Source organism: Coenobita brevimanus, chromosome 111 (assembly GCF_032717465.1).
Source record: "Coenobita brevimanus isolate Jiangsu-jjx chromosome 111, ASM3271746v2, whole genome shotgun sequence".
In the NCBI taxonomy this organism is placed as follows: domain Eukaryota; kingdom Metazoa; phylum Arthropoda; class Malacostraca; order Decapoda; family Coenobitidae; genus Coenobita; species Coenobita brevimanus.
In genome coordinates this window covers 27,157,770-27,182,587 of record NC_137064.1, presented here as the reverse complement: position 1 = coordinate 27,182,587, position 24,818 = coordinate 27,157,770, and the positions used below count along the sequence as shown (strand labels likewise).

At 42.0% G+C, this 24,818-nt stretch overlaps 1 protein-coding gene across 2 annotated transcripts in view; it reads left to right on the top strand.

Moving 5' to 3' along the window:
* The window catches only part of PQBP1 (poly-glutamine tract binding protein 1), a 91,965-nt gene that overhangs the window by 45,027 nt on the left and 22,120 nt on the right, over positions 1–24,818 (top strand). For both annotated transcript variants that reach the window (XM_080286347.1, XM_080286348.1), the window contains exons 4-5: positions 17,221–17,393; positions 23,309–23,516. In XM_080286347.1, the coding sequence (XP_080142473.1) occupies positions 17,221–17,393; positions 23,309–23,516 (381 nt within the window). The remainder of the gene's footprint in view (positions 1–17,220; positions 17,394–23,308; positions 23,517–24,818) is intronic.

Sequence of the window (24,818 nt, the reverse complement as noted above, 5' to 3'; positions counted from 1 at the left end):
CCCCACCCCTGCCTCTGTGTGTGTGTGTGTGTGTGTGTGTGTGTGTGTGTGTGTGTGTGTGTGTGAGAGAGAGAGAGAGAGAGAGAGAGAGAGAGAGAGAGAGTGAGTGAGTGAGTGAGAGTGGTGAGCGAGTGATAGTTGTGATTGAGTGAGAGTGGTGAGTGAGACTAGGTGGGATCTGTTAGGGCTGTTTGGCTTTCTTGCCTCCTTCCCTGTCTCCCATCCTCCCCCACCCCCACCCCCACCCCAGCTTCTCTCCCTCCACATCCCCCTGCCCTCCCCCACCCTTGTTTGACATATGGCCAGCAGCCTGAGTTGCCCTGAAGTAGTGTTAACACTGCACATCCCACCGCCCTACCCTCCTGCGTGTGATGTTTGATGTGCCATTTTATAGCAGTAGTATTGTCTGTGAGGATAATAACATTACCTGTGATGTTTCTTTGTCAGTCTGTGTTGATTAAGGTATATGAGAGTTTGGGTTTGTGTCTGGAACACATCTCTGGGTTTTCTTTAGTATCTTATGGTGAAAATTGCTTTGATATCCAACATACTCTCTGACCGAACACTCCCACTGGTACACAACACTGCCGTATATGGGCGTATGGGTGTATTGTAAATAGCATGAACGCTGAAATTAGGATTTATCTCTGCATTAGTTCTGCATCTGGATGAGTCACTGTTCACAATATTTGACACAGTAGCCTGTCTGTTGGCCCTTGTGTTTCTCATGTCACTTGTCACATACGGGCTGATGAGTCTGCAAGTTACTGTATTACTGGTATTAGCAATTTTTATTGCAAAAGCAAGGGAATCATCATTCATAGTTGATCTCCCTAGTCACATGTTGTTTATTTTTCACAAATTGGGGAAGAGAAGGGTACCCTGCCTCTATGTAAGAGACCTCATTACATGTAAACTTTCTGACTCCTAGTAGCTCCTAAAGGCACCAATTGTATAGCTTTACAATAGATTTTAGATCAGCAGCCAACCAAGATTCACAGCCATACAGTTGAGTGGACACTAATGCTATATCAAACACTCGTCATTTTACCTAAGAGGAATGTCATTACTTTTCCATATAAGTGATATAAATTTGAGCACATGGGGTATCTTTGATGTTGCATGTGCTCTGATGGTGGATGTTGTGGAGCCATCTGCCATAAAAGGTGAACCAAAGTAATGTACACAAAACCTTCGTTTTTCAACCGATCGTTATTCAACAGTTCGTTGTTTCGACATCAATAAATTTATACCCTTTTTTGTTGTTTGACATGGTTATCCCTGCCATTTCGACAATTCAAACCATGTGCTACCAGACAGACCGGCTGAGCTGCCTCAGTTTCCTGCACTCTGCCCTGCTGATCGGTTGCCTCTTCATCCGTCTACATTTCTTTTTGGCCTCATGGATTACTTCAACACCACCATGGCTTCACCCAAGACCCCTACTGTTACCCCTGTCAAGCGCAATCATGTTCTTACCAACCTGAGTGAGTGTTTTGCCATTGCATGGTTAGGCGACGATCAGGGTTGCCAGATATGAACTCGACCACATTACCAAACTGCTCAATTTAAACAATTTTCATTACCAAATTCTTAAAGTAAGCATTTATTCTTCACCAATTATATATATATATATATATATACATATATATATATATATATATATATATACGGATCCACCTGGTGAACAAGCCTACATCTTTTCTCTCCTTAATGACCTAGAGCAGCTTGTACAGCACCCTACCCGTATCCCTGACCGCCTTGGAGAGAGCTCCAACATACTTGATCTCTTCCTCACAACTAATCCTTCTGCTTACTCTGTTAATCTTTTCTCTCCGTTGGGCTCCTCCGATCACAACCTTATTACCTTAACCTGTCCTATCACTCCGGTACGGCCTGTGGACCCTCCAGGGAAACGTCGTCTGTGGCATTTTGGAGCCGCGGACTGGGAGGCCCTCAGGCTGTACTTATTTGATTTTCCCTGGAATGATTATTGCTTCCATGGCCGTGAGCCATCTGAGTGTGCCATGCGCATTACGGAGGTTATTCTCTCGGGCATGGAAGCATACATTCCTTTCTCATATCCTTTGACTAACGCAAGAAAGCCTTGGTTTAATCACGCTTGTTCTAATGCTGTCCGCAACAAGGAGAAGGCCTACAAAAGGTACCGGAGCCAACCCACCCCTGAATCACATCATCTTTACGTTTCTGCCTGGAATCGTGCTAAGTCTGTTCTTCGCTCTACAAAAAATAATTTCATCCATACTAAATGCTCTCAACTCTCCAACTCGAATTCTTCCCGCTCCTTCTGGCACCTTGCCAAAAATCTTTCTAACAACTTTACCTCATCATCCTTCCCTCCTCTTTTCTACTCTGATAGTTCTTTAGCTTTTTCTTCTACTGATAAAGCAGATCTCTTCGCACAGACTTTCTCCTCCAATTCCACCTTAGACGATTCCGGTGCTGTTCCTCCATCACTTCCCCCCTCTGACTTCCTCATGGCTGACATTAAAATTTCTTCAGTTGATGTATTTTCTGCCATCACTGGCCTCAGTACTAACAAGGCATATGGGCCTGATGGGGTCCCTCCTGTTGTTCTCAAGAACTGTGCTTCTGTGCTTACACCCTGCCTAGGCAAACTCTTTTGCCTTTGTCTGTCAACTTGTACCTTTCCTTCTTGCTGGAAGTTTGCTCTCATTCAGCCAGTCCCAAAGAAGGGTGACCACTCCCAACCCTCCAACTATCGTCCAATTGCTTTAACGTCCTGTATTTCAAAAGTTTTCGAGTCAATTCTTAATAGAAAAATTTTAAGGCATCTTTCCTATCACAACCTTCTTTCCGATCGTCAGTATGGGTTCTGTCAGGGACGCTCCACTGGCGATCTTCTCACCTACCTTTCAGACTCCTGATCATCCTCCTTTCGGGACTTTGGCGAAAGCTTTGCCATTGCACTTGACATCTCAAAGGCTTTTGATCGAGTCTGGCATAAATCTTTAATTTCCAAACTGCCCTCCTATGGTTTCTATCCTTCTATCTGTGCCTTCATCGCTAGCTTCCTTTCTAGTCGTTCTATAGCCGCTGTTGTAGACGGCCATCGTTCTTCTCCTAGATCTATCAACAGTGGTGTTCCTCAGGGCTCTGTCCTATCACCAACTCTCTTCCTTTTATTCATCAATGATCTTCTAAGCTGTACATCTAACCCTATCCACTCATACGCTGATGACTCCACCCTTCACCTTTCCATTCGGTTCCCGCAACGCCCATCTCAACAGTTACTTCAAGAAACAAGGGATGAGGCTATGGCGCACCTAATGTCTGACTTGGCTCGTATCTCTGACTGGGGTAAAAATAATATGGTTGTCTTTAATGCATCTAAGACTCAGTTCTTACACCTATCAACCCGACAAAATCTTCCACAGGTATACCCATTAATGTTTAATAATATTCAGCTTAATCCTGCATCATCCTTGAACATGCTTGGGGTTTCATTTACTCGGGACTTGTCTTGGAAAGATCATATTACATCTCTTGTAAAATCTGCTTCCAAGAGATTGGGTGTGCTAAGCCGTCTCCGCTCTTTCTTTACCCCTGCACAATTGTTGACTCTATACAGGGGTTTTATCCTCCCCTTTGTGGAGTACAACTCTCATGTGTGGGGAGGCTCCCCACATACAGGTCTTCTCAATAGGGTGGAGTCAAAAGCTTTTCGTCTCATTAACTCTCCTCCTCTTACTGACTCCCTTCAACCTCTGTCTCTTCGCCGCACTGTTGCATCTTTATCTCTTTTCTATTGCTACTTTAATGGTCACTGCTCCTCTGAACTGTCTGCTTGCATTCCTCCACCTCTACGACGGGCGCGTAGCACCCGTCTGGCAGCAAACTCTCATCCCTTTTCTGTCCAACTCTCTAATGCAAGAGTTAACCGTTACTCCCAGTCTTTCATTTATGCAACAGGTCAGCTCTGGAACTGTCTCCCTCTATCTGTATTTCCTGCTGCCTATGATCTCCAGTCTTTCAAGCGCAGTGTGTCCAGGCATCTCCAAATGATCGGATCTTGAATTTGGCTCTCTATTGTATTTTGTTTTTTTCATGGAGGGAACTGTTACTGCGGGCTCATGGCCTTTGGTTCCTTCTTCCTCGCATTAAAAAAAAAAAAAATACAAAAGGAAATAATCATTCTCCTTATAATTAGCAGCATGCTTATTATTTTTGTGCTATGTAGGCTTGCAAATTATTCAAATAGAGAAGACAATCCACCGTCTCCTCATACGCATGAAAAATTCGGCTGGTAGTAGATCATGCTGATTCATTACCAGTACTAAATGAATTTTTCATTACCAAATTGGCCCACATTTGGTAATGAAAAATACCAAATGGCAACCCTGGTGATGATTGAGCCAGTGATTAATAAACGCTCTTAACGTATGATGCTTTTTTGGCGTCAGATTTACGGAATGCACATCTTAGTTTGCACAAGGTTAGGTAGGTTATAATCACTGGGGGGTCCTGGGGACAAAGCCCCCCCAGTTAGGTTTCAGCACTTCCAGTTAGGCTTCCACTGCTACTTATGGCTTTAAATTGAATACATTTGAGTTTGGCGTGGTGATGTCATGTCCAGTCGGCAGGATTGGCAATAAACACGCTGTCATATGCGTTCTGGCAGCTTTCCTTAATATCACTAAGTAGGTATATTTTGTTTATTCTCCAAATTTTTTTTTGATTGAAAAGCAAATGTCAGTCATATTAGATGTATATAGTACAGTACTAAAATAATTTTCCTTGCGAATGTAGGTCTATAAGAAAACAGCTCAAATCCCTGTGTCGCTTTCGTTCATATATACCGATGGTTGTTCCATCTTTATTGAATATTTTTTGAAAGACAAAGGTGGTCAGGAACCTAACCCTCCTATTTCTTAAAAATCTTATGGGAAAAATTGGTTCGTTATTCGACCAATTTGTTATTCAACCACTTTTTTGTGGAACGCATCCCTGTTGAATAATGGCGGATATGTGTACAGGAAAACTCCAATTTATGATGCCCCTGGATGCGACACCCCGGAATAGTGATGGGGGTAGAAGTACCACCCTACCCCACCTGTCATAGGCCTAACCCCAGTTTTGGAGTGGGTTTTGATTTTTTTCTTTCTTTTTTACCAATTTTGATGATATTTTAGACTTAAATTTTGTGTTTAGGTTGATTTATAAACTGTTTTTAGACTTGTGTTTTGGATGGTGGCAACCATCATCCACTCACTTGATGTATTGCTTCCTACTCCTTCCTTAGCCTTTATCATTCTTTTTCTGTGCCTGCCCTCTTCTCTTCCTATTTCTCTCATCTTTTATGTCACTTCTTATTGCTTTTCTTTCCTTTACAGGTGGCTTTACATTGAGTGACAAGCCAAATGGTTTCCTGTAAACCAAGAAACCATTTACAACGCTGGGTGGTAACCATATAACCAAACCATATGTGCTCTCTACGTGTCAACAAGTGGGTTGGTGGAGGGTTAGTGCCCCTCTCCGTAAAACAAATAACTCAAAGTCGAATGGCCACCTCTTGTGGGATTATGGTGTCTGGCAATAGATAGATAGTGTTTTAGTCACAGGTGAAATGAACACTGTCATTTGGGGTATGAATTCTCGCCCATCAGATGAGGTACAAAACAGTGTGGACAACTAGATGAGTCAACAAAGAATATATCGTGTTTGACCATTGAAAATCTAACTTATCATGGAATGCATAATAATAATTTTGAATAAGTATTTGTAATTATGAAAGCCTTAAAGAGTAAATATTTCCTGCAGTGACTAAAACTGTGACTGATAAATCATGTGTTTAATTCAGGTTGTTCAAGGAAAGATGCTCTGAAAATACAAATTCATTCATTCATTCATTGCCAGACGCCATGTATCCCACACGAGATGGCCAAGGGCTTAGAGTTAATTGTTTTACAGGGAGGGGCACTAATCCTCCACCAACCCCACTTAAATACAAATGAATTTCTAAATAAATGTTGGAAAATAAGAGAGAAGAAAATAAAGGGGCTCAGCAACCAGAACAGTAACTAAACGAAATAAAGAGGAGCCGTTGAAAAGGCTATCCCAATTGCATCACCGATTGCATTCCTCGTCAAGAGAATTCCTGTCAAAACATCAACGATTCTGTCTCACAGTATTTCGTGTTTGACCATTGAACATCAGACTTATCATGGAATACATAATAATTTTAAATAAATATTAATAATTATGATAATCTTAAAGAGTAAATATTTCATGTATTGGTGAAAACTGTGACATCTATAAATCATGAGTTTACATTTGGGCTGTTGAAGGGAAAACACTTCGAAAATGCAAAGAAATTTCTAAATAAATGTTAGAAAATATGAGAGAAGAAAATAAAGGAACTCAGCAACCAGAACAGTAACTAAAATGACATAAAAGGGGGCTGTTGAAAAGGCTATCCTGATCGCATCATCGATCGCATTCCCCGTCAAGAGAATTCCCCGTCAAAATGTCAACAATTCTCTGTCGTGACAGTTCGCACCTTTGACGATTCGGTGTCATTCATATGTAATTATTATGCATAACAGATGTTTATTTAATTGTGCTGGGACTGTCTGATGGTGGGATTGTACTGTACACATGGACCTTCAATTATATGCAAATATGGTCAACAATGCACACTACATTTTTGAAAATGTGCATAATTCAAATATTATAAACAATGCAATAAATAGAATATGGTCGACATCCTCCCCAGTCGGCACATTTTCGCCGCATTTTACTCATCACTTTATACACACATACCCATTTTACAGACTTGTGTAATAGTATATTTGTTACAGAAAGTTAACCATAGTAAATTAAAAAAAAAAAAAATCAGTTGTTGCTTTGGTGTATATTTGTTACAAAAAGTTAGCCATGGTAAATCATTTTCATTCATTGCCAGACGCCATGTATCCCAAATGGGGTGGCCAAGGGCTTAGAGTTAATTGTTTTACAGGGAGGGGCACTAATCCTCCACCAACCCCACTTGACACGTAGGGAGAACGTTATGCCAACAGCATCTGGTGTTCCCAGGCGGTCACCCATCCAAGTACTAACCAGACCCAACGTTGCTTATAATCTATCTATCTATCTATTGCCAGACACCTCAATCCCGTTTGGGGTGGCCACAAACAAATCGCCTCCAAGTCGCCCTGTCCCCCGCCATTTCACTGCCCTGATCCCAACTCACACCCCCCTCTCTCATATACCTCTCCACCCCATCCCTCCATCTCATCCTCGGTCTCCCCCTCCCTCTTCCACCCTCCACCTTACTCATATACACTCTCTTCGTCAGTCTTTCACCCTCCATCCTCTCCACATGGCCAAACCACCTCAGTGTGTTCCTCACAACGCTTCCTATCACATCCACATCCACACCACAACGCTCCTTTATATCCTCATTCGTCAGCCTGTCTCTCCACGTGACTCCACAGGCTCCTCTTAAATAACTCAAATGTTGCATTTGTGTTACAAAAAGTTAACCATTCTCAGTAAGCAAAAAAAAAAATCAAATGTTGCATTTGTGTTACAAAAAGTTAACCATAGTAAATGAGAAAAAAAAAAAAGTCAAATGCTGCTTTCGTGTTACAAAAAGTTAACCACAGGGGGAAAAAAAAAAAAAAAAAAAAAAAAAGTGACCTAAGTCCCACTTTTAGGCGGGACAGTCCCTCTTTTATTTTATTTTTTTAAGTCTGTCCCACTTTTTAAATTGTGACTAAAATGTCCTGCTTTTTGTGCATATTATCTTAAGTTTCTCACTTTTAGAAAATTACTGTTACATTAGTTATAACATGACCTTCTTTTATGAAATTATGAAAAATTAGTAAAATTATGAATAATCCAAACAAAATGAAATACCAAACTGTCTGGTCACCTTATGCATTCCATCTGCCTCGTAAAGTAATGTGGAATGTAGTTGGAATGGCACAGTCTTCCCAGACGTGCCTGCACAATTTAAAAATAGCGCACAATACAAAAATTATTTAATCGTATTTTGGGGGATGGCGCCCACATAACTGGCAAATCGCACAATTTAAATGCGCATTTTTCAGGGATGTAATGTATACAATGCTGCTGCTTCTTCTCTACCAAGTTTGAATGCCATTCGGAGATTGCATTTTCCGGTGACATTGACTGGGTACAAGCGAGACGGGCACTGGTTTTAGGCCTAGGGTAACATCTTTTACAGCCATTAGGTCTTTTAGACTGTTGTTAAGCTTTTTTTTGGACTCATTTATGTGGGTTTAGGACTTGGTTGGGGGCAGGAACCCAAGGCTCAAAAACGCATCCCTATACTTTACGTGTTAAATTGGCCCCAATTTACAATACCCTGCCTAGCGATGGGTTTTTCCTTAACCAGTTGCATCGTTAAACAGGGGTTTACCTGTATACATACTTGTCACACCACTCCACTACTAAATCACAAACACATATTGGCTCCTTATCACCATTATTTACCAAAAATGTCGTTTTCACTGCATTTACTTTCATTCCTTAGTCAGTGCAGTAGTTTGCAAAACCTAATTTTCTTAATCATGTTGGGTCCCATGTTGTTTGTCATGGTACTTGAAGCCCTCTCATATGACTTCAGAAATGGACTTCTGTGGGAGATGTTGTATGCTGATGATTTGGTGTTGATTGCAGAGAATGAAAGGGAGATGGAGGAATGGTTTAGGAGGTGGAGAGATGGTATGGGACACAAGGGCATAAGGGTAAATGCAGATAAAACAAAAGTGATGAAATCTAGGGTTGGTGGCAGTACTGTCAAAGACGAGGGAAAGTGGCCATGTGCAGTTTGCCACAAGGGCATGGGAAATAATTCCATCTTGTGCAGTGTTTGTGATAAATGGGTGCACAAGAGATGTAGTGGTATCAGAGGTAGACTGCGAGATATTTCTGATTTTACTTGCATGGCATGTCGGGGAGAGCAGACGGAGATCGTCAGGCGTGAAAGGATTGAACTTGGTGAATCTCTTGAGTTCTGTGGCTAGGGTGAGAAATGGTTGGAAGAAGGTCAGGGAGGTGTTGCCTCTTCTGACATTGAGAGGACTCTCCCTACGTGCTAAGGGGTCTTTGTATGCAGCATGTGTTAGGAGTGTAATGCTGTATGGTAGTGAGACCTGGGCAGTAAAGGAGAAGGATATTCGCAGACTCAGACATACAGAAATGACAATGATTAGGTGGATGTGTAGTGCGTCCCTGCATGCAAGGTCTGGGGGGACTGAGTTTACAATGGAAGAGTTGAGAGATAGGATGGCACTGGAGTGTACTAGTGCTGTGATGAGGAGAGGTAGATTGAGATGGTTTGGGCATGTGGAGAGTATGGGGGATTATAATTGGGTGAGGAAGGTGAGAAGTGTTAATATTGGGGGTGGGGTTATGAGGGGTAGACTGAGAAAGACGTGACAAGGTCATTAACCCCTTAACCGCGGGGCGTCACTTTCGTGACACTTGGGAGCAAGGGATCATACCGCGGGGCGTCGCTTTTGTGATTCTGTGTTATTTTGAATTCACCCGGGCTTCCAAGTGGGGGCTTGTATCATCTATCAGTACTGCCAATGTCCAACACTAGTCAGCACTCCTAATCTCATCTGTACTCCCATCCATTGTTGACAATTTAGCCATTTCTCCCCGTTCTTGACTCCCCTCCCTACCCCCCCTCCATTACACTATCCTCTCGCCTGCCCGGCCGTGCTATGCTAAGTAAATCTTCCCTGGAATTTTTCACTGATTTCATCCATTGAAATAAGCCCTATGTCCTATTCTTATACCAAATAATATATACAAGAAAGAAATAAGGTAAGTGAGAGTGCCATACACCTGGAATTGGCTAATTATCACCTGACAACACCTCACGTGCACTCGTTCGCTAATTTTCGCTGTTTTTTTCCCCTTGAAATATGCCTTATAATCTATTTTCGTAATAAATATACATATAAGGAGGGAAGGGAGAAGCCTAAGTGATATTTACATTCACCTGGAACTACCTAATTTATAATGTATTGTCTAGATTTCCTGCCAATCATTTCAGTGAAATACATAGCTGTTTCAAGAGCTACGTTGGTAGCACTGAATAACCCCTCAGTAGGCCTCAACCCGGGCCGGCCCTCCTTTATCAGTTTACTCTCATCTTCCGAAGAGGAGGTACGGCTTATCCTCTTGCTGACTTCAGGGCCTTTTTTCACCCCCATGCAAAGGGCCCTGTGACCTTTACCCCCTACTAAACCTCGTGTGGAAAGAGGTAAAGGGCTGACAATTGATAAAAGAGTGACTACGATCTTTCTATTGAGTAAAACAGTGCAAGTGGAATTATAAATACAGTAATGTGTAAATAATGTGTAAACGGCAAGTGAAAGTAATGAATGTAAGTATACTTGAACAATGGAAAATAGTTTTATAAGTTACTTCAAGTGACAGTGCATAACACAGTGTAAATAAAATAGAAATGTAAATAATGTAAATAAAATAGAGAACGTAAATAGAAATGTAAATGAGTAGTATTATAAGAATATGAGTATATACCCTAGGAGTAATGAAAGTGAAAGTTTCACTATAGCATGTCTGAATACTATGAGTTATGAGAGTGAAGATGAAAGTGACATTCACTCTCAATGCCAGTATACAGGACGAGAAAGTGAATGCTACGTATTTTACTGAAAGAAATTGAATCTCTACAGTGACAATAAACTAATACTACTGAAGGAAACTTATGGATAAAGACTGTAGATATTTATAAGTGTTATATAGTAATAGATATATAAAGTGTGAGGGGTTTTATGAATAATAAATGACAGAGTACCAAGAGCGAACTAGCGCAAGTGCGGCGGTCAGACGCGCTCATAATTTTCATTGCTTTCACAGTGTTTTTTTTTTTTTGGAGTATGGATCCCAAACTACTTGAAAATCATAGAGTAGTGTTTATAGTGTTAATATCTGGCTGTGGTAATCATATTACCGGTTGTCGGGAAGTGTAAAGTGGAGACTTCGTTACCCAACTTCAGAGGTCTCCACAAGTCCTACGGTAACTGACGAAGGCTCAACAAACATTCCAGGAGAAAGCTGAAGGTATGTGCCATAAGCATATTTAATTTTAATATTCTAGGACTAATAACTGACTTTTGGCAAATATTTTTTGAGAGTCTGTCGGAGCCCGAATAACCCCGCGGCACACGCAAAACATCGGTAAACATGCCCGCGGTGTAGGGGTTAAGTGTGACCTCAGGGTTAAGGGACTGAACAGGGAGGCTGCAACAGATCATGCAGCATGGAGAGCCACCATTAGGTGACCAAGGCCGACGCATGCAAGCATGTTGGAGCCTTTAAAAATGAAACGAAACGATGTTGGGTCTTGTTGTAGCTAGCAACCATAACTCTGTCGTCCATGAGGACTAAAATATGAAGCCAAGACAAGAACCAGTCTATCCCTGCTCCTTTGTTACCATCTTAATGAGGTCATTAACAAACATACTGTAGAGAGGACATGAGGTTGGCGAGCCAGGTGGACCTCCATCGTTACTGTGACCACCACCGAGCCAAGAAAGTTTTCTCTGACAGCATGCATGGCCACCAGGGCCACCAGCATCACTGCACCACACCCCAATCATTTCAACACACGAAACAGCACATTGTGAGGAACCATGTCGTACACCTGACAAAAATCTACAAAAGTGACATAGAGTTTATAATTTTCCTCCTTGCGGTATCACACAAAATATGTAAAGTAACAATATGTTCCATACATCCTTGATTTTCCTGTGCTCCAGCTTGCTCCCACCGTAGTATGAACCATCTTTTCAGCCGTGAACATAATACAATTTAGCATGACTATTAATTACACTTATGCCCTGGTAATTTTTTGGATGCAATCTATCTCCCTTCATAAATAGGCTACTGTGAGAAACTTTGCACGAGTCCAAGCAATGGAATACAGGCCTTGGCTGAAAATTTGGTTAAAAAGTGTCGCTGTGAGAAGTAACCAGGGTCTAGGTAAAAACCTAAAGACTCCAGGAGTAAGACCATTTGGCCTGCAGGTCTTGTGTGTACTCGCACATCTGGCCTCTCTCACCACTTGAATCCTTAATAGGTATAGGGGTAAATCTGTAACACTGTTGGTATAGGGGGTACATGCTACCACAGGAGGAAATAGAAAATTGTAAAAAATTGCCAAATTTATTTTTATTAAACAAAATACACAGGGCTACTCTAGCATTATATGTGTGTATTTAACATGAAACAAAAATTTAAATGACGATAATTCCTTACTTTCCCTTCAAAAGATAGTGATTATGTTGAAAAATAGAAAATTTTTGAAACTGGTTAGTGAACAAACAAGATAATGAATTAAATTTGCCTGACAGTACAAATCCAAGACAAATATTGAAGACTTCACATGGGAGGAGGGAAATCTGCATAGATCTCTTACATTCCAGGAATGAGGAAATTGAAAATTACCCATTTTTTTTATTGTTTTATCATATATTCATATCATTTTTACATTATGATTATTTTATGAACCTTATTATATTTTTAGATTATTATATCATTATCATGGTAGGTGGGGGCACTTACCATCCGGTCTATGTAGTGCTGCTTTGAGTGTCTGCCCTTTCCTCTCTTCCATCCTTCCTCTTCTATCTTTGTTTCCTTCATTCTTTCCTCTTCCATCTGCCCACAGGTGACTTTACATTCCCTATTCTATCTTTCTTTCCTTCATTATTTCCTCTTCCCTCTGCCTGCGGATGACTTTGCACTGAGTGACAAGCCAGATGATTTCCTGTACACTAGGAAGCCATTTACTAAGCTGGGTGGTAACCATATAACAGACTCATGGCGCCTGGTGGTCTAGTGGGTAATTAAGGCGCTCCAGTCGGATTGAGCTGGTGCAGGTTTATATCCAGGGGCTGGTTGGGGTTTATTGCTCATATAATGCCACTCAGGGATGAGGGAGGCTGGTCACTCTCATCTTAAATGTCAGGACCAACTTGCCTAGCACTGAGTTCCTACGCTCCTCATGAGGCGACATAGGATTGGACGATGGGTGGATGGATGGATATCATTATATGAGGTTAGGTTATATTATTATATCATTATACAGTACTATCATTATGTTAGGGGGTACAGCCTACCCCACTGTGCAGGACATTATAGGTATAGGGGGTATATCCTACCCCACTGTGCACTTCACATATTCACTACCACCAACACACCAGGAAGCGACATGATCTCACCACCACACCTGATCACTCACTGGCACTGACAAAGTCAAAGACGGCCATGTCGTCGCAAGCCCTCGTTCATGGTGAAACATGAAATGACGTCATAGCATGGGGTACAAGCTACCCTGCTATTCCTATCAACAAATATACATTCATCTAATATTGGTAAGGTTACATTGCTTACATTATCATTCATTGGATGCTGCAAGTGGGCAGTTGAATTCTGTACACTTTCAATGAACACTTTGAAATCATGATGTGATGGTTTGTCACAAGGATTATAATCTGCCTCGAATTCACCATACCAGTCCACAGTTCTCCGTATCTCTAGATCATCCTTATTGCTTAACATTCTTTCTCATCTACTCTGACTCACATTCTCACTGGTTATCATCGTTATTTTCATGTTGATACCTTCTATACCCAGCGCTTCTCACACATTCGTGCAGTGATTCAGTTATTTATGTCACACACTCATCAGCATCTGTTTCCTTATCGGGAGTCTCATTCTCAGCCAGCCTCTGTTGTAACAACTCAGTGTTTTTTACACTGATGGGTTTAACTGTCTTGGTCCTGGACACATGTTCATGTAAAACAGCATGATCACGAAACCCTCCACCACGAGTTTCCAACTCCTCCAAGTTTGTTTCACAGATTAACATGGTTACTGCTAGGGGTGCATGATCATTAGACAAATGACCTTGCTTAATAACATGCAGATCATCCACTCTGCTCAACATACAGTACTAGGGATTAAGATGCAAACGTCTAATTCAGACACTTTCCACCCTTACTATATGTTTTGTCTGCTCTGAAGCTACAATTGTGTACCTTTAAGTTATTCGGAACTATCATTCCAGTTTTTATACAAATAGCAGACAGGATGCTTACATTATCACTTGGGTACTGAATGAGGTCTGATGTGTACTGTATATATCATCCTGTTTGGCAGTTTTGGTAGAGTGGGGATCTCCCTAGCAAGACGACCTAACCTCATATTAAAGTCTCCAATTGCAGGGAAGCTATTTGCTGTTGCCGACATCTTTAATTTCTCATGAATTAATACAACGGGGCTATTTTTATAATACTGAGAGTTGGAAGGAGGGACATAGCAAAAAGCAGATAAAGTTCAAGGAGCAAAACAAAATTGCACTCATACTTGATCCTCAGTACTGTATTTGTGTCAACATCTGTTACAGTAGTAGCAGTATAGTTCTTAATGAGGACCACTCTACCTCCACGATGCGATGACCCTCCCACTGTACTCTTGTAGCTAACATATCCTGGGAAAGATACCGGGAGTTCAGTCTTTGCTTTGTGAAGGCTGACAATATCATAGTTCAGTAATAAGCTTTGGACTGCACTCTCTTGTAATTTCATCTTACTGCCATATATGTCCCATTACAGTGTTTTCAAATCCTGATGCTTCTATGATCTAAATGGAAAAACTTTAGTTCCATGTGTCAGTAACAACTCCGTTCCGATATAATTTCTTTTCCCTGGTATCTAGGTGTATCACACATCCTGTGTTTTCTGGTCGTTCCTTCTCATGCACCTCTGTATCCTGCGGTCATTTCCACTCTGCTCTGATGCTAGGGTGAAGGTCCTTTCTAACATAGATTCTCCTGTAGTCTTCTCTAGCATTCTTGAGGGTGTTTAACTGTGCCAGCATGTGGTCTTTGGCATTCCTAGCTGCCATATTGACAAGTACAGGTCCTTTTTGGTCTCCTGGTCATCCCTGTGTTCCCAGCCTTCAATATGACTTGATCTGCTGTTCTACTCCAATTTTTTCCCACATCTTGGCAATCTTGTGTGTATCTGAAGTGGCACCATCCAAGCTTTCATTCACATCTGACAGTCCTAGGAGGACTAAATTTTTCTCCTTTTCTTTCCTGTTGAGCATTTCTAGAACTTGTTGCAGTCTCTTGATGATGCTTGCTTGCTTATTGACTTGTGCTTGCGGGTCATTATATTTCTTGTTCATCATGCCATCTGGTGATGTCAAGGCTCGCTTCAGCTCTGCCACCTCATTTCTAAGTTTACTGAATGACTCAGAGAGTACTCTGAGCTGTTCATTTCTGTAGGGGAAAAGAAAACTGTCAGGAGTATAGATTTTTTTCTCTTTAATAGTAGCAATGTAACATTTTTTTTTTTTTTTTTTTTTTTTTTTTTTTTTGCTAGCGAATTCCTCGGGAAGAATTGGCGCTCTTGAGAATTAACCTGTGGATTGCACAGTTAACTTTTTTTTTTCTTTAATCCCACCCCGTGATATGCAAAAAATGAAGATTTTTTTTTTTTTTTTTTTTTTTTTTAGTTTTTGTTTATTATAAACTTGAAGATAAACATCCAGGGCATCATCTGGTGAAACAAAAAATAATTTCTCTCTCTCCATATTTGTGTAAGGCTATGCATAAGTTTACATAGGGGAGTAGTGAAAAAATAAAAAAAATAAAATTGTTTTTGTTTATTATAAACTTGAAGATAAACATCCAGGGCATCATCTGGCGAGAAGAAAAAAAAATCTCTCTCTCACCGTCTTTGCGTAGCACCATGCATGAGTTTGGGTAGGGGTGGAGTAGTTAGCGGTGACGCACGGCCAGCACAGCCTGAGCTGTGGCTCGGAATGTGACACTACCAGGCCTGAGCTATGGTTCGCAGTCCACGGGTTAATTCCAAGCTTAATCCCTCTGCTGCACCCTCTAGTATCTCCTTTAGTTCTTTCAGGTGCCCTTACCACTTTTGCACTTATAGCAAGCATCCAGGTCACAGTTTTGAAAAGTGGTTTAAGAAGAAAGTTCCATCTAAGCCCATCAACCTTGTTTGAGGTGGACCAGTGGTGACTCCTGTTTGCCCTCCAGGCCCAAAGGTGGCTGGAGAGTGTTGTGTTTCTTCCCCCTTGAGTGTCGGGCTATAAATAGATAGATAATTATTATCTTTAAACCAGGAAACCATTTACTACATTGAGTGTGGATCATATAATGAAATGAATCCTGGTGGTTTGATAGGTCAAGGCATTCCAAATGCATTGAAAGTGTAAGGGTTTATATCTGAGAGGTCACTCGGGGGTGTGTGAGTCTGGTCACCCTTGCCTTCAGTCCCAAGACTGAGCAATAAAGCCTGACTAGCTTCAAGCATCAGCACTCCTAGTGGGGCAAAACTGGACAATAGAGTAATGGATGCTCTTTGCGTACTCCTCTTACTGTAAGTGTGCAGCATGTCTGTCATAATCTAAATGTTGATACAGTAATGTAGGTGACAGCAAAAGCAGCTCTGTATTGATTGGTTAGCATTTTAAAGGTACAGTATTTTTCACAATCAGAAAGATGGGAGAAATAGGAAGAGAGGAGGGCAGACACAAAAAAAGAATGATACAGGTGAAGGAAGAAGTAGGCAGCATTACTCACTTGTAGTGCTGCCTACTTCATCCATCACCTTTATCATTCTATTTCTGTGTCTGCCCTCCTCTCCTCCCCTCTTCCTATCACTTTTTATTACTCTTCTTTCCTTTTCAGGTGGCTTTACATTGAGTGACAAACCTAATGGTTTCCTGTAAGCCAGGAAACCATTTACATTGCTGGATGGTAACCATATAACCAACCCCTATATGTTGCCTGTTTATCAACAAGTGGGTTGGTGGAGGGTTAGTGCACCTCCCCATAATCCCTTATGGGATTATGGCATCTGGCTATAGACAGATAGACAGATCACCATCGGTATCGAGAAGTAGGTACCACAAAGCATAAACCTAGGAGAACTATTAACATGGTGCCCAATGAAGTGGACCATGTGGCCATTTACTCATCATTCAAGTTTCTGAAATTCTGGGTTAACCTCACAGGTAAGAGTTTCCTATCTGTACCATTGGCCTTGTGGCATACCTGCCCAGGTAGAGATTGGATAGGTATAATGTTATTATTTTCTCACTATAAACTAATTTCTCTTTTCTTTTTGTGAATGTTAGGGTTGGGCAGGGTGCCCTAACAAATGGAACGTTTACCATGAGTGCAGTGTGGGATGTCGTGAACGATGGGGAGATGGAGGCCAGGTAGATGCAGAATACGCGCGAAGACGACTCAAGATGCTTGCCAAATATCCCCTTCCATCCCACTGGCAGGAGGTGCTTGATCCAGGAATGTGAGTATTGCTGTTGTGTACAGTATTAGTATATTGATTAAATTTTAATCACCATTTTCCTCCTGCCTCGTTTCCAACCCAAATGTAGGGTTAGGTAGGGTCCAGAGAAAAGATAAAGATTGGTTAATGGGAGAACTTGTTAATAACATGCCCATTGAAGTGGAACATTTACTCATTCACTCACCATTCAGACCCCTAGTGGGTCATGCACTCATTCACTTACGATTCAGACCCTTTGTGGGTCATGTATGCTTTCACTCACCATTGGTCATGCAGTCATTCACAACCATTCAGGTCCAGAGAATCCTGACTCCACCTCATGGACATGCCTGTCCTCTCATTTACACTTTGATAATATAAAATAATTGTCAGTCTATATTACCCCTTTCAGGCACTGGAGGGTCTGGTGTGGGTGTGTAGGAAGGCCTGAGACTTTATCGTCATAATACAGATAATTCAGTATGTAGGAGACAGAGGGAGTGATTGATGATGAGCAGTGTGGCTTTAGGAGAGGGAGGGGATGCGTGGATCAGGTGTTTGCTGTGAGACAAGTGTGTGAAAAGTATTTAGCGAAAGGCAAGGATGTGTTTTGGGCATTTATGGATTTAGAGAAAGCGTATGATAGAATTGATAGGGAGGCATTGTGGACTGTTTTAAGATTGTATGGACTTCATGGTAGGTTATTAAAAGGGGTGAAAAGTTTTTATGTAAATAGTAGAGTGTGTGTAAGAGTGGGAAATGCTGTGAGTGATTGGTTTCCTGTGAGAGTGGGGCTGCAACAGGGATGTGTGATGTCGCCTTGGTTGTTTAATATTTACATGGATGGTGTTGTAAGGGAGGTGAATGCAAGAGTTTAAGGTGGAGGTCTGAGTCTGGTGAATGTTGATGGTGGAGATTGGAATCTGAAGCAGCTGCTGTTTGCAGATGATACTGCACTGGTGGCTGATTCAGAGGAGAGATTGAGACAGTTGGTAGAGGAGTTTGGAAGGGTGTGTGAAAGGAGGAAATTGAAAGTAAATGAGAATAAGAGTAAAGTGATGAAGTGTACGAGGTTGGTGGATGGTAGGGGGGTGAATATAGTTTTGAATGGCGAGTTGCTTGAGGAGGTAGTGTGTTTTAAATATCTAGGGTCACATGTTGCTGTGGATGGAAGAATAGATGCAGAAGTGAAGTTTTGAATAAATGAAGTAGGAAAGGTGTTGGGAGGAATGAAAAAAGTGTTTAGATGTCATTCGCTTAGAATGGATGTAAAGAGAAGGCTGTATGAGGGTGTTGTGGTACCAACTGCATTATATGGGGCTGAAGCATGGAATATAGGTGTAGCAGAGAGGAAAAGTTTGAATGTAATGGAGATGAGGTGTCTGAGGAATATGTGTGGAGTGACGCATATTGATCGAGTGCGAAATGATGAAGTGAGGAGGAGAACTGGAGTTGTTCGGGAGATGGTTGGTAGAGTTGAGCAGAGGGTGTTATGATGGTTTGGGCATATGGAGAGAATGGATAATGAGCGATTGGTGAAAAAGATAACTAGATCTGATGTGAGAGGTGTAAGGCTGAGAGGAAGACCACAAATAGGATGGATGGACAGTGTGAAGAGAGCACTGGATGCGAGAGGAATGTCTGTTGAGCAAGGAAGAGTAGCTGTGCGTGACAGAAATAAATGGAGAGAAATTGTGAATGAATAAGTGATGACGCAGCCCTGAGGGGATATTCTCCCGCATTTGGTCTGATCAGCTAGTCAGGTCAGGTGCGGGTAAGGGGATGGGTCTGTTATGATGTGGCAGGGGTAAACCAGTTCTGCTGTCAGGCCCTGCTGCTGATGTCACTGATGCATTGCGCAGTTGACCCTTGTGCGGTGTGGTGAGGTGAGGATCTGTCCGTTCTCCCCTTTGGGGCTAAGATGTGAATGAATGTGTTTGAATGGATGAGTAATGGGGAGTGTGTCGTCCTGTCTCGGCTACCTCCCTTTCCTTGGGGGAAGCAGCCTTGGTATATAGATAGATAGATAGGAGACCACACAACACCTGCATCAGTGTTTACCTGATATGGCAATCTCCAGATTCCTCTCCTGGTTTCACACCTTGGTTCATTAGTGTGCAGTCTCCTCTGACCTAACCATCTACCACTATGAAGAGAAATTCAGTGGAATTATGTTGCCTTGTATAGGAATATCTTCTTTAGAACAGTGAAAGAAAACAAGGTTTGGAAGTTTCTTATTTAATAGTGTATACGTTGCTGTTGTTGCAGATGATAGTCATGATGTTAATGAAATCCACCTTTTCACATCTTATCCATTGAAGTTAATAGTAATGTGGGAACATCTCATGATCACATTTATTTTAAGAGTATTAACTAACTACAGTGATGAAATTTATATTATTTTCTCACTTTTCCAGGTAATTTTACTAAGGACTTGTGAGATTTTTCGTGGGAGGGATTAGATATAGTTGTAATCAATTCCGTCAGTTCTACCAAGTAAAATCCCTGAAAAAAATTCATCTGGTGGTTGTAAAAGTAAAATAAAAGTACAACACCAGACTTAAGGGGTTACGTTGTAAGATAGAAATTTGTAAATTTTACCCTGTAATGAGTATTACGATTGTCATATTTTTATTTGAAAGAAATCTGAATGTCAGGTGGAGGGAATGTAAGAAAATGTTCTGGAAGGAGGTAAAGAGAGTCAGACAGGGTGGCAATGAAGTTAGTGGGGGAGTGAAAGATAAAAATGGTAGATTACTAGTGGAGAAAGGAGAAAAAGTACACAGATGGAGAGAACACTTTAAGGAATTGTTGAACATAAAGAATGAAAGTAATGCAAGTATAAGTGGCTGGGGAATGGCTGGGAGAAGGGGGGAGATGAGAAGACAGGAAGAAATCAGTAAGATGAAAGTTGTGAAGGCAATAAAGAAAGTCAAAATGGGGAAAGCCCCAGGAATTGATGGAGTGTGTGGTGAAATGCTGAAGCATGGGGGAAAGACAGTAGTAGAAAGGATGTGGAAGATGCTCAGATTGGCCTGAGAGGAAGGTTGAGTCCCGGAAGATCGGAAGTCAGGTATAATTATTCCCTTGTACAAAGGGAAAGGGGAAAAAGATGTTTGTGGTAATCATAGGTTATTTGTCTTCTTAGTGTAATAGGAAAAGTATACGGTAGGATACTTATTGACAGAGTTAGGGAAATAACAGAGGAATTAGTTGGAGAAGAACAGGGAAGCTTTAGGCAGGGAAGAGGTTGTGTAGATCAGATATTCATTCTTAGATCTGTAGTGGAAAAGTTTCTAGAGAAGGGAAAGAAGTTGTATGCTGCCTTCATGGATTTGGAGAAAGCATATGACAGGGTGGATAGACAAGGATTGTGGAAAGTATTAAGAATATATGGAGTAGATGGGAAGTTTTTGAATGCTGTGAAGAATATGTATGAGGATGCTAAGGCTGCAGTGCCTGTGGATAGTGAACTGAGTGAGTTTTTCTCTCTGAAGGTTCGGTTGAATCAGGGATGTGTCATGTCTCCATGGTTGTTCAGTCTGTATATGGATGGGGTTATAAAAGAGATACAAGGTTGGACAGTAGATGTTGGAGTGGCCCAAATGAGAGAGGGCAGTGTTTGGAAACTCCCTGTACTGTTATTTGCTGATGATACTGTGTTGTTAGGTGAAGACGAAGGGGAGCTGCAATGCTTGGTGGATGAGTTTGGGAGAGTGTGTAAGAAACAGAATCTAAAGGTGAATGTAGGGAAGGGTAAAGTTGTGGTCTTTGAGAGAGGTGAAGTCAGTGAATGTACAGTGAGGTTGGATGATGAGGAAATGGAAATGTGAGTACGTGTAAGTACTTGGGTAGTGTGATGAGTAAGGATGGAAGTTTGGAGGGTGAAGTGCTTGAAAGGATACAACAAGGAAGAAAGGTTGCTGGTTCCTTGAAGGCAGTGATAAGAAACAGGGAAGTGAGCATGGAAGTGTAAAAGTTGTTACATGACAATACTGTATTGTGATACCAGCTCTGACGTATGGAAGTGAAGCTTGGATGTTGTTGGAGGGACACAAGTCAAGAGTGAGAGCAGTGGAAATGAGTTATATGAGAGGGGCCTGTGGAGTCACATGGAGAGACATACTGACAAATGAGGATGTGAAAGAGCATTGTGGTGAAATGTGGATGTGATAGGAAGCGTTAGGAGAAACACACTGAGGTGGTTTGGCCATGTGGAGAGGATGGAGAGTGAGAGACTGATGAGGAGAGTGTATGTGAGTGAGGTGGAGGGGGAGAAGGGGAGGAGGAGGCCAAGGATGAGATGGAGGGATGGAGTGGAGAGGTATACAATATGAGAGAGGGGGGTGTGAATTGGGAGCAGGGCAGTGAAATGGCGGGGGACAGGGTAACACAGAGGCGATTTGTATGTGGCCACCCCATATAAGGGATTAAGGCATCTGGCAATAGATAGATAGATAGGTAGGTAGATATTTTTATCCTGTGTACTGTCCATGTATCCATCATCCAGTCCTTTCTTTGCTTCAGTAGGAGCATAGAAGATCAGGACTAGGCTACTCAGTCCTGACATTTGAGGGAAGGGTGATCAGTGTCACCTACATGAAAGGCATTAAGTGAGGTATCAGTTTGAACCATGTCTTGAATGTAAATCCTTACAGGCTGAGTCCAGATGAGTGCCTTAACCCACTGAACCACCAGGTGTCATTTGGTTATACAGTTCGCTACCACCTTTCAGTAAATGGTTTCCTGGTTCACTGTAAACCATTTTTCTTGTCACTCACTCAAAGTAGAGTCACCTGAAGACAGCACTGCATAGTAAATGGTTTCCTGCCTTACATGAAACCATTTTGCATCTCCCTCAGTATAGAATCACCTGATGAGAGCACCACCTCGTGGGTGAATAAGTGATGAGATGACCCCCCCCTGCCATGGACAGTAAACATTTTCATTAACTCATATAGTGAACAGATTATAAATGTAAATCCTTTATCCATCCATCCATCCATCCATCATCCAATCCTACATTGCCTCGAGGAGTGTAGGAGCCCGGGGCTAGGCAGTTGGTCTCGACATTTAAGATGAAAGTGACCAGCCTCACTCATCCCTGAGTGGCATTACTTGAGCAGTCAACCCCAACCATCCCTTGGCTATAAACCTTCACCGGCTCAATCCGACAGGAGTGCAATAATTACCCACCAAACCACCAGGTGCCAAAATTTGGTTATATGGTTACCACCCAGCATAGTAAATGGTTTCCTGGTGTACAGGAAACCATTTGGCTTGTCACTCAGTGTAGAGTCACCCACAGGCAGAAGGAAAAGGAAAGAATGAAGGAAAGAAAGACAGAAGAGGGAGTGTAAAGTCACCCGTAGGCTTTATCAGGAGCATTAACCAATCTCATTACAGTTTATGAAAGCTCTAGGCTGTGGGAGCAGACCCTCAAGCTCCTGTGCCTTGCAAAGGATAATATAGGATGGCTTTTACCATTCTACCATGAAAGCAGTGCTGGTGTGGGATGTCTTCACAAAATGGCACCGATATAGTTGATTGACTCCATTTCATGGTTAAGCAAATGTCCCTGAGCTCCCTCATCCGCCTGAAAGAAGGATGGTGAAATGCAGGAGGAGTCCAGCTTCAGCCTACTCTCTAACAGGTTTCAAGTTCAGATGACCCTGGGGTTTGCCACTAAATGACAGGGTGATGTGGAGCCTACTTTGGTGCCCATGTTAACTAGGTGGAGAGACCCAAATGCCATGTCTATCCGGGAATCAAACCTTTGCACTCATTCCTGCTCCTCACTGTGGTAAGGCACTGTCTACAATAGTGGTTCACTGCATGGGATGGCCCTAGTTGCTTGCTTATAGGTGATGTGCCTGCTCACCCAGACAGATTGGTGTTACCAGGAACAACATGACGGCATATTGTTTCCCTTCTAGCCGACGCTACTACTACTGGAACACTGAGACAGACCTGGTGTCATGGTTGCCACCTGGTCACCCCCGTTGCCAAGTATCTCGCCCAGCTGCTGTTCTTCGCCGGGAAATGGCTGTTGAACTTGCTGCCAGAAAGGAAGAGGAGGAAGAGGAAGGAGATGAAGAGGTGGCCAAAGGGGAACAAGATGACCAGATGAGTGACAAGTCTGAGGTAGCATTTTATATTTTTGCTGATTTTTTTTTCTTTCTCCTGTGAGAAGAGTGGAGAAATTGCAAGATAGTGAGAAAATGACAGAGTATAAGAGCATAGTGGAAGAAAGATTGGGAAGGTATGAGCTAGAGCAGATGGAAGGGGTGGAAGACGCATGTAAGATATTCACGGAAGAGATAGGCGCAACGTGTGAGGTGGTTTGTGGAGTGAGGAGGAGATGCAAGGATGTGCAAGGGATGGCATGGTGGAATGATGAGGTGAAACGAGCTGTGGAACAAAAGAAGAAGGCATATAGTGAATGGTTAGCGAGTAGAGGTAGGGGAGAAGATGAGAGAGAGAAGAGAGAGGTATATGTGAGCAGGAGAAGGGAGGTTAAGAAACTGGTGAAGGAGAGTAAGAAGAAAGTGGATGAAGAGTTTGGGAGGAATCCGAGTGTGAAATGGAGGGAGAGTAAGAAATTGTTTTGGAAGGAGATAAAGAAAGTAAGGCAGTGTGAAAGGGGAAATAGTAGGGGAGTGAAAGATAGGAATAATAGATGGTTGGTGGAGAAGAGAGAGAAATTGAGGAGATGGAAAGAGCACTTTGAGGATTTGTTGAATGTAGAGAGTGAGAGCAGTGCGAGTATAAGTGGTTGGGGAATGGCTGGGAGAAGAAGAGATGAGAGGAGGAAGGAAGAGATCAGTAGGGCGGAAGTGTGGAAGCGATGAAGAAGCTTAAGTTGGGAAAGGCCCCAGGAATTGATGGAGTGTGTGGTGAAATGCTTAGGTATGGGGGTGAGATTGTTGTGGAATGGATATGGAAGTTGTGTAGATTGGCTTGGGAAGAGGGAAGGGTTCCAGAGGACTGGAAATCAGGTATAATTGTTCCTTTATACAAAGGAAAAAGGGAGAGAGAAGTATGTGGTAACCATAGGGGTATTTGCCTTCTTAGTGTGACTGGTAAAATATATGGTAGAATACTTATTGATAGGGTTAGGCATATGACAGAGTGTGGGACTACATATTATAATTGCAAATCATAATAGATAGATAGATAAATAGATAGATAGAGAGACAGATAGAAGCAGGGAGTCAGATGATGAGAAGGTATTGTGTCTGCAAGAATCGAGCAATGCTAAACATGCTTACACACTCTTAATGCAAGGAATGCTTGATAGGCACACGACAGTGCCTAGTGACCATACACACACATACTCACACACAGGCTGCTAGAACTTTCCATCCACGTGGAACACACGTGACACACCCCTGCTACACCAGAATTTAGGAAAGAGAGCTCAGATGGAGGTTAGCCTTAGAACAG